This window comes from Abrus precatorius, unplaced genomic scaffold (genome assembly GCF_003935025.1).
Source record: "Abrus precatorius isolate BTA unplaced genomic scaffold, Abrus_2018 Scaffold2, whole genome shotgun sequence".
Lineage (NCBI taxonomy): Eukaryota > Viridiplantae > Streptophyta > Magnoliopsida > Fabales > Fabaceae > Abrus > Abrus precatorius.
In genome coordinates this window covers 17,806,160-17,816,365 of record NW_020874362.1, presented here as the reverse complement: position 1 = coordinate 17,816,365, position 10,206 = coordinate 17,806,160, and the positions used below count along the sequence as shown (strand labels likewise).

The following is a 10,206-nucleotide window of genomic DNA, read 5'->3' as shown; positions in this document are numbered from 1 at the left end:
ATATAGTTAACGTGCTTTCATTATAATCTTAATATATTTTTATTATTAATTACGTGATCAATATTATTAAAAATGAGTTGATCAGTACGGATTAATTTTTTATGTATGATTTTTATAAAATTATATATATATATATATATATGATTTTTTTTTAAAATTATATAACTATGGAATAGGTAAAAAAATTAAGAGATAAAAAAATTTTAAAAAGTGATAAATTTTAAAAGTCATTAAAAGTAACTTTTCAAAAATATTAAAATTAAAAAAAAATAAAGTTGTCAATGATAATTTTTTTTAAAATAATTAAATATTTAAAAAATACATCAAAAGTCACTATTTACATTTTTTAGCCAACAATTGTCAACCACAATTTTAAAAAAAATTATATTTTCATAATTTTACTAAAAATTATATATTTTTTAAATTTTGAAAAAAAAGACCATACAGAAGCTGATCAATAAGATTTTATAATTATTATATTTAAAATGTTTCGGCGGTAATCAGTATCTTAAGCTATAGGATTCTTATTAAGAAATTAAAAGTAAAAAATTATTTAATATTATGTTAAATTATTAAAAATTGTAGAAGAATTCTTATTAATAATATTTTAATAAATATTTTTTTTAAATTAATACTTTAACGTCATTAATTAGCATTTATTTACTTTAAATATAAATGAAAAAATTAATTATATATTTTAATATGTATCATTTTCTAAAATTTCCAATAGTAACAATTGCTGAGGAAAAATTAATTCTCTTAAATGTTGTACTAACGCTGTTTGAAATTTGATGAAAAATAGTTAAATAAAATTAAATTACGAAAAATTTACTTTACCTTATTAAATGTCCTTTCTGATTTCTTTTCAATACCTGAAAAAGCTAAATTAATTTCTAAAATTTTAGAAAGCCCACATGGCATGAACTTTAATTTAGGATTTCATTTAATAAAGAACAGGAAAACAAATAAAAATACTAGAACTAAGAAAACCCATTCTACTATATTAGCTTTTTCTGGGTTTAATTTCTATGTATTATTAATGTAAATTTTTTTATATAATAAATTAATTAACATATATTATGGGTATAATTTTTAAATGAGTTATTATAAAAAAATTACAAAATATAAAAAAAGCAAAGAACTTTATTGACAAATGCTAACATGCATTTCACCTTCACGGTGGACACCCTGCTTCTTTGGTGGGTCCCTGGCATGGTTGCTGCTACTTATAACACATTTCGATACCATTCATATTTATTCAAACCAACCAAAATATAAAGCTTCTTCTCCTTCTATTTTCTCTTCCATTTTCTCACTCACTCCTCAATTTCCCTTTCCATTTTCTCAGGAAAACAATGGTCGGGCCAAACATCATAGACGACTTCTTTGACCACATCGACGACCTCCTCGAATTCCCCACCGAAGACCCCGTCACCACCGCCGACGCCTCCACCTCCTCCGCCGCGCCGGTCCCTCCTCCGGCGAACTTCTGGTCCAGCGACTCCGACTCGGTTTTTCCCGTCAACACCGTGCCGGACCTCTCGGCGGAGCTCGCCGTTCCGGTAAGTTACCGAACACTGTAACGTCTCATTTGTCCACGTGTACACGCAAGGTTGTTTTTTTCTTTGGCCTTCACGTGAATTCCGTGAAGCTCTAAGTGATTATATCAACGCCCATGGTGTCTTTTTTTCTAGTTTGCGGAATTGGTTGCATGAAAATATCGGTTCTACTGGCTCTTTGTTAAGTTGATGTCTTCAGTTCAACTTTGTTCTTTCTTTTCAGTCCAATTTTATTTTTTAATAATATTATTAAAATGGAATTTGGCGTTACAAATTTTCAAATATTCCAGCCCAGGGCCATCCAGTTTTCAAACAGTTCCATTTGATTTAATCAAATAATTAATGCATATAATTATTTTCATTTGTCATTTACTTTTTATTATCAGTTCTGTAGAACTACAAATAAAAAATATTAATGAAAATGTGTAGTATTAAATGTCATTAATGCATAGTTACGTTAGCAGAGTTTTTATTATTATTTTCATTGATTGATTTCTTTGACCGTTTTGTTTTATTTTTATATATTTTAAAAATAATTTTTGAAACTAAAAGATAAAAAATTATTTAATATTTATATAACATTTTCCATTTTAAATTCCTTTTTATATTTAGTTTCCACCGTCATAACTTACAACAGGCGTGATATTCTTAGTAGACAGGAGCATTTTTGGTATTTGACCCTGACAAATCTAAATTTAAATTATTATTTGGGACATTGCTTTGCGGGTTAATAGAAATTTTCAAAAATTATAAAAAGGGGCAAATTAGTCATTTCGCAAGACACCTGACTGTGTCGGTGACAAACAAGGGTGATGTCCTCCATTTCATCGGTGGGGTTGCGCTGCCTAAATTATGATGATCATCATTATTGAATGTCACGTGACTTAGCATGTGACGCCATAATGAACATTGACAAAAGTAGTCGTCACTCTAGGTAGTAGCAATTCATGCTTCACGACGAACTTGGGTATGTAAATAATCTAATTAATAATTCTTATAATAAATTTTTAATAAGTATTTTTAAGACATTCAATGTAATTAATATATATATATATGTATGTACTATGAATAAGTTTGTTATTTAGTCGATTTCAAGAGCTGCAATATTACCAATGGGGTTGGGTTTTGTTTGAATTCTCTGTCGGTTCATAATTAGTATTTATTGAGCCACTGGGTTGAGTACAGAATGAGGAGATAGAGAGACAGAGAAAGTCGAGGGTGTTATTAAACCCTTCAGATCATTTAATTAAACTGTTAAATTTCAATAAAAGTTATTATAAGAATTTATTTTAATACATTTTATAATAAAATAAATTTCAATAACTGTTTATGTGATCAAATAAAGCCAAATAACCTTCACAGAAGTTTTTTAATTACCTCCTAAAATATCCGAAAAGCCAAATAGCATTAAAAATACATTAAAAATTGAATTTTTTTTAAATTTTTAGCTTGAAGAGTGTATTCAAATATATGAATTCAAAAGCTAACCATGTTGGTTCAATGTGTGGGTATTTTCAGTATGAAGACATTGTGCAGTTGGAATGGCTGTCCAATTTCGTTGAGGACTCATTCTCAGATGGGAACCTCACGATGAACAGAGTGGAGGCACCGTGCAGCACCAAGGAAGACACAGCCAATGCTCAATTCCAGACATCAAGCCCTGTCTCCGTCCTCGAAAGCAGCAGTTTCTGCTCCGGCGAGAAGGGTGCACCTCGCAGCCCGGAGATTTACATCCCAGTGCCATGCGGACGTGCACGGAGCAAGCGTCCACGCCCTGCAACATTCAACCCTCATCCTGTGATGCACCTCATCTCCCCTGCTTCCTCTGTTGGCGAGAACACGCACCTTAATTCCGCCACTTCTAAGGCCTCTTCGGATTCTGAGAATTTCGCAGAGTCTCATCCTGTGATCAAGATTCCAAAGCAGGCTTCTGCAGAGCATAAGAAGAAAAAGAAAACCGAAGTGTCGTTTCCATCAGGTGGAGACCAGAACCTGCATTCCCAAGCAGTTAGGAAGTGTTTGCACTGTGAGATAACCAAGACGCCGCAGTGGAGGGCAGGGCCAATGGGGCCAAAAACACTCTGCAATGCATGTGGCGTGCGTTACAAGTCAGGCAGGCTATTCCCTGAATACCGTCCTGCGGCGAGTCCAACATTTTGCGCTGCCATGCACTCCAATTCCCATAAGAAGGTCCTTGAAATGAGAACTAAGACCGGCAACAATGCTGCCTTTGCTGCCGATGCCGATGCTGATACACCGGAACTTATTCCAAACGCTAACAGCAGCCTTACCGTGGAATACATTTGAGGAGGGGAGAGAGGAATGGTCCTAGTTGGAGATTTCTCTGGTTCCCTTTCTTTGTCCTCTCTCTACAGTCGTGTCCTAGGCAAGGTTTTCAATTTCGGTCATCAACCGCAATATTAAGATTTTAGAGGTTTTTCTGCAACCACATTGTGATTGCAATTGTGACTGCAGACTGCATCAGCCATATTTGTCCACAATTTTGATAATTGCAAGGCAACTGCAGTTTAAAATCTTAGTCTTGTGTTATTTCTTATTTTTCATTGGATTTTTGTACAGGGCTCAAATGGGGGGAATAGGAGAAATAGAATATGATCATATTGTAGTTAGTTATATTTAGATGAGGATTGTATGGAGAACTGAAGAACAAGGGATAGAGATATATGCAAGTCAAGTAGGGGGGGTAGAGTGTTAGCCTTTTAGGTCTGGTAAGTGTAGCAGTACTCAGGAGGCATGGATGTTTACTTTTCTTATTTTTTATCATTTTTTATTTATGTTTCTAAATTACCCTCTCTGCCCCAATTCTTTTTGCAGTTTATTTGTGGAAAATTTTGAGTTAAGTGAGGAAAGGAACTTTTGGAATTTGCTTTATTTATTGTTTTGTCTTGCCCATTTCCTCTCCTAATGTCTGGACACTGCAATGCCTATATGCCAGTTAAGTTTTTGAGCAATAGCTGATACAGTTTGCAGGTATTAGTATTTAGGACAATATCTTTATCTATTCTTAGATTCTTCCAAGGTTGTCAATATTGCAAAATTGCTCTGGAGCAATATTGGTTTGCCGCCAAAGTTGCTGTACATTTCCAAAGCCGTACTTAGGCCAATATTTGCAATATTGGCAAGTTTGGTGCCAGCACCTGCAGCTGTATCAATCGGTTTCCTGTGTTCAATTGTTCCACAAAGGAATTGCTTGACAATTTTTAGAAGGGTATCTAGTCTTTGACGATATAAAAATTTCACCATGACTCAACAATATCAAATATCAGCTATATCACTTAATAAAACTAGACACTTTAATTCTTGAAAAGGAGGAATAATATGATTGATATTTGTAATTTTTAAGAATTGGGATGAAAATTTGACATTTTAACTATAATTTTAGGGATGAATTTTAAGGATATACTCATTATGATAAAAGGTTTGCAAGTTTTGTAAAATCTTTTTTCTAATGAGTACATGGATTTGAGGTTAATCATAATGCCGAAATAGAAAAAGGAAAAGGAAAAATCTGTAGGCCAGAATAAGCAACAACAAAAATTAATTGGTAGTTATCTTACATTATGTAAATTACCTGCCTCAGTGCAAACCTACAAAACCCACCAAGAAAAGAGAAAGGAAAAGAAAGCGAAGCAGTGGGAGAAGAAATGATTATAATTGATTGAACGCATTCATGCCTTGAAAGGTAAGGTTAATGCTCCTATATTAATCTAATTATGACTTTGAGAGACTCGTTCTGAGGATTTGGCAACATGTCATGATCTCACTCAACTTTACAACCGACAATAAATTAAATGATACTTTGCTGTTAAATTCAATCGATTGCACCAATCATTTCAGCTACTTGAACTTCTGGCTGATGGCAAAATTTCTTTAAAAAATGTCAAACCATCTCCCAAGTTTTAAGTTATGCCTATCATAACTACTTTGATAAAGACTTCAAAAGGATTAATACCTCTCCTCTCTCCAACATCTTTTGTATTTTTGTGTACTCCAATTAGTAACATGTTTAGGGCTTCTGAACCGGCCCTCTTATTATTACGTCTATGCAAGTCTTGGGTCAATTCGTCACCAACCTCTTTTGTCTAACATTACTATTCCAATTAATGTAATATTTTCTAGCCATTTATCGAAAGAGGGTACGTAGAGAAGAATACAAGTATCTCGTTCTTCTTTTTGAAAAGAAAATGCATGCATAATTATTCATTTAGTGTTTGTTTGTGTTTAGATCTATAAGCAAACGGTGATACAATTTGAACCCAAGACAATTTTTCTCAGGAGAACTTCCCAAAACTCCAAATTGTGTTCTAATGGTACACAAACAGGTTTTTAATAGCTTTTCACGGAAATTTTTTCAGCAATCCTAAAGTACATGCTCCTTCCCGTAAAAGTTAAAACAGCAAAACCTTTTTTTTTATGGTTATTTTTTCTACACAAAACATTGCACAGTGATGGTAAATGGTGAAGGAGTGCTCATAGGACGGGTTAAAATATATTTATTTTTGTCTCTATCCACCTCAAAACTTTAATAGGGGTTAATTATTTAAACTCAAACTCAACCTGATGAAGACCTAATATGTGGGATAAAATTGAGTCAATCCAATATGTTAAGAACATGTATAAATCTTAAGATTATGAGTTGCTAAATCGTAAAATTAAGATATATTTTATAGTATAAGTTTAATGTTAAGATGTATTGTTGGTATAAAAACTTTTATACTATCAACCAATTTGAATGCACAATAGATATAACTTTAAAATTAAAGCGTCAATGATTTTTACTGATGTGGCAATTGATGATAAAATGACAGGGTAGAATGTATTTAATTAAATTCTTAACGGTATATATCATTATGCAAAATCTCTTTCAGCTTTTATTGTATTGTTTCAAATATAGCAAACTAACTCAGTCAAGATAAAAATTATGGAACTTTTTGATTTAAAATACTGTATCTGCTGTTAATTGATTTAAAATGCTGAGATTTGACTGAAAAATTTTGAATTATTTTAGCTGAGTTGTTGAGAATATGATGTTTCCTATGTTGCATCATACTGAAATATATGTCTTACTTCATTATAGAGTCGAGTTACACGTTTAGGTGGGTAATGTGTAAGGATAGAGCATGCTGAACTGTGTTGTGTTGTGCTGTCTGGATCCAGACACCACCAGAATGGGTCGCTTCCAGACTGACTCAGTTTCTTGTGGATTACTTAAGCTGAATATCAGTTGGAGCCGTTTTCATATTGTGCATTAGATGGGCTGAGATACATGAGATTATTGCTATGAGTAATATATATATATATATATATATATATATATATATATATGTGTGTGTGTGTGTGTGTGTGTGTGTGTGTGTGTGTGATTTTTTTTATTTTGTAAGCTCACCTTTGCATTTTTGTCTATGTGTTGTGTGCGTGTGTATTACGATGATCATACCGTGGTACCTGAGCAGATGTAACATATATTGCATCTACTTCACAGGCTGAAGGACTAGTGGAGAAGTGTTAGAAGGCTAGAGTCGAGTAATTTTATATTAAAGTTTTTTTCCTTATATTTTGAGACCTCATATAGAGGGAGTTATGTAGTATAATTTTTGTGTATTTTGAGTATTATAAACTAAATGTAATATTATGTTGTTCTGTTGGATATTTGTTGTAATGAACTTTATTTATTTTGAATAAAAAATGAATTTTATACTTATATTTTTTATTATTTATCTATCTTAAATAAGTAAGCGGTGTAGAAATAATATTCTCGGTCCCTTATAAAAAAGGGTCTTGACACTTATAATCTAAGTTTCAAAACATTGAAGTTACTTATATACCCCTTTTTCTTTAGGACTTTTATTAGAGTAAGGCCATTCTCGCTTGAACAAGAAAACCAGACAAAATCTGCTACATCTAACACCCTCATTTTTATTCCTTTGTTTTTGAAAAAAAAAATAGGAAGTTCGGTGCAGAGTTTCTCACACAAGCGAGACAGATATTTTTGGAATTGGGCTTTTTGGAACATTCTCGCTCAAGCAAGAGAAGATCAAATCACCCCAACTATCTTCTTGCCCAGGCAAGAAAGGGTCTCATTCAGGCAAGAAACAACTCACCTGGGTGAGATGAAACTCGCTCAGGCGAGGAGTCGCAGGAAAAACAAGGAGCCCTCTGGACCCATTTTTGCTCAGGCGAGAATATATAAAAAAAAAATCATTATCTAGTTTTCTCGCTCAAGCGAGAATGTGCTCGCTCAAGCAAGAGCTCATTCACTTAAGCGAGAACACGCGACTTTGAAGAGTATTTAAGGGATTCAATGTTGAGAAATTTCATTTCTCACCAAAACCACTTCTCCCCTTCTGATTTCTTTCTCTCCCTTCCCAGAGAAAGCCTTCAATAACTTTGGATCTCTCTTGAATCTGAGCTCCAATGTATATTTCACTTGAAACCAAGTAAGTCTTTGGAGCTCAGCTCTTGAATTTCATTTCTATTTCTTTGTTTTCTCTCTTTAAAATAGTATTTTACCTTGCAATATTAGGAAGAACTCTAGTCTTTAGGTAGTATTCTCAGTCAAGATGTGGAGCTTCTCTCTAGAGCTCATGAAGAACTTATCCTCAAAGATCTATTTCTAGATAAGGGGAACTAACCTTAAACCCAAAGTTTTAACTGTATATTCAACTTAAGAAATTTGAAATATTTATTTTGAAGGTATAATATAAAAAGAAATGGATTTATGGATGTGTAAAACATATATGTACCCATTTTGAAAAGTTCCACAACTTTATTAGTAATGATTATGAATGAACATTTTAGGGTGTGAATTTGTATTGAAAATAATAAGTTTGCTAGGAAAAGATGAAACCTCAGGTTAGACAATTTTTGTTAAGACTGAAAGAGTGTGATATCTGGCATAATACTTATGAAATGCGCAACTGGTCCGAGTCTGAAGGTATCCGACCTTTGGTTTTTGTATTGGTTTTGTGATGATGTGCTTTCTTGTTTTATCATTGTATGTTTGATTGAGAAGTTGAGTATTGGGTGACATTGATATAAATGGATTGACTATCTTTATATGATAAAAGATATTGTGTTACATATGTGTGAACTAGATGAAGTAGGAATTCATGTACTATGATATGAGTTAATGAAATGAATAGGGTAAAAGAGATGAAGGAAACTTGATGGATAGTGAAAGTTATCAATGAGATCTATGTGAATTGATGAAAGAGTATAAGAAAAGAGAAAAAAGGAAGTAACTAATATATGTGTCACAAAGACACTGATTGACGCGACTATAGTATATGTGTTGTAATACATCAATGGGTGAGATTATATCACATATGTTGTAATACATTAATTACTGTAATTGTAACATGTGTATTGGAATAATATAATTGTGATGTGCCACATTTGAGTTACCGCATGGATAGTTCAGAGATACACTGAGGATATACAGTCCGAAGGTGATTTGAGATATTTAGGAGAAATAAGGGTGATGAATGCTAATAGCTTAAGTATACACGATTGACAACGAAAGCATTTATAGGCCTCACGCTCATTTCCTGATTGATCTTCTGACTATACCTTCGTTATGAATGCCTAATAAAGCACACGTTGTATCTGGGTGCGGCGACAGATAGCGACTATCCATGCTGGCGTAAGTCTATCATAACTAAAAACAGTATGTTGGCAGCGATTTGGGAGCCCATGAGTACCTAGAAGTACTCTTATTTGATGAATAATTCTGAATTGAAATGATTAAAGTGACATGAGTTGAAAAATTAAATAATCTATGGATAAAGAAAGAAATCGATTATGCTGATGAATAAAAAAATGGATTTCTATTTGATTGAGTGATGAATGATGTGTGTGAATGTTCCCTATTTGATTAAAATGATTTTATAAATAAATTCTAATATGATCTTTAATGTACTAGAAATATTTTCTGTGTTATTGAAATTATGTTGTTAAAATGAGAGTTTAATGGGCGAAGGAAGCTCACCTTTACAAACACTTTCAGGTAAAAGAAGATCTTAACAAAAACGAATCCAATCTAGGATTATACTTGCAAGGGATTGTAGAAAAAGAATTGTTCTGTCAGGATAAATTTATTTGGAGAAATGTAATAGTATTAATTGAATTTTTATTTAGAATTTATATTTATTGATAAACCTTATTGTAAGAATTGATTAAGCTATATTTGGAATATTTAGTAATTAATTGATTTAAATTTAAATTTATACTCAATCTTAGTTGAACATTTAATTTATTGTAAATAGTATTGTATGTATAATATATATTTTACATAAGATCTTAGTTTTCATTTCTAATTATAAATTCAAGTTATGAAAAATGTATTTTTACTTCATTATGAATGAGACTTATACCTTGACCAAGTTTCAGAATTTGCTTACCTTTTTCAAGTTTATTTCAAGATACTATATAATATTAAAGAAAATTATTGGAATTTTAGTAAGGATGTTATGCTACACATTTGCTGATATTTTTGCTTAAGTGAGAAAATTCTTACTTGAGCGAAAATCTACAAAAGAGCTCCTATTTTTGTCACCCATTCTTACTTGAGCAAGAATATAGATGAACAATCGTTATCCATTCTCATTTGAGCTAGAAATTCTTACTT

At 32.3% G+C, this 10,206-nt stretch overlaps 1 protein-coding gene across 1 annotated transcript; it reads left to right on the top strand.

Moving 5' to 3' along the window:
• Positions 1–1,266: 1,266 nt before the first annotated feature.
• On the top strand, positions 1,267–4,413 carry LOC113858713 (GATA transcription factor 8-like). The gene is made up of 2 exons (XM_027491449.1): positions 1,267–1,562; positions 3,078–4,413. The coding sequence occupies exons 1-2, from the start codon at positions 1,356–1,358 to the stop codon at positions 3,864–3,866; spliced, it is 996 nt and encodes a 331-aa protein (XP_027347250.1). The 5' UTR covers positions 1,267–1,355; the 3' UTR covers positions 3,867–4,413.
• Positions 4,414–10,206: the final 5,793 nt, after the last annotated feature.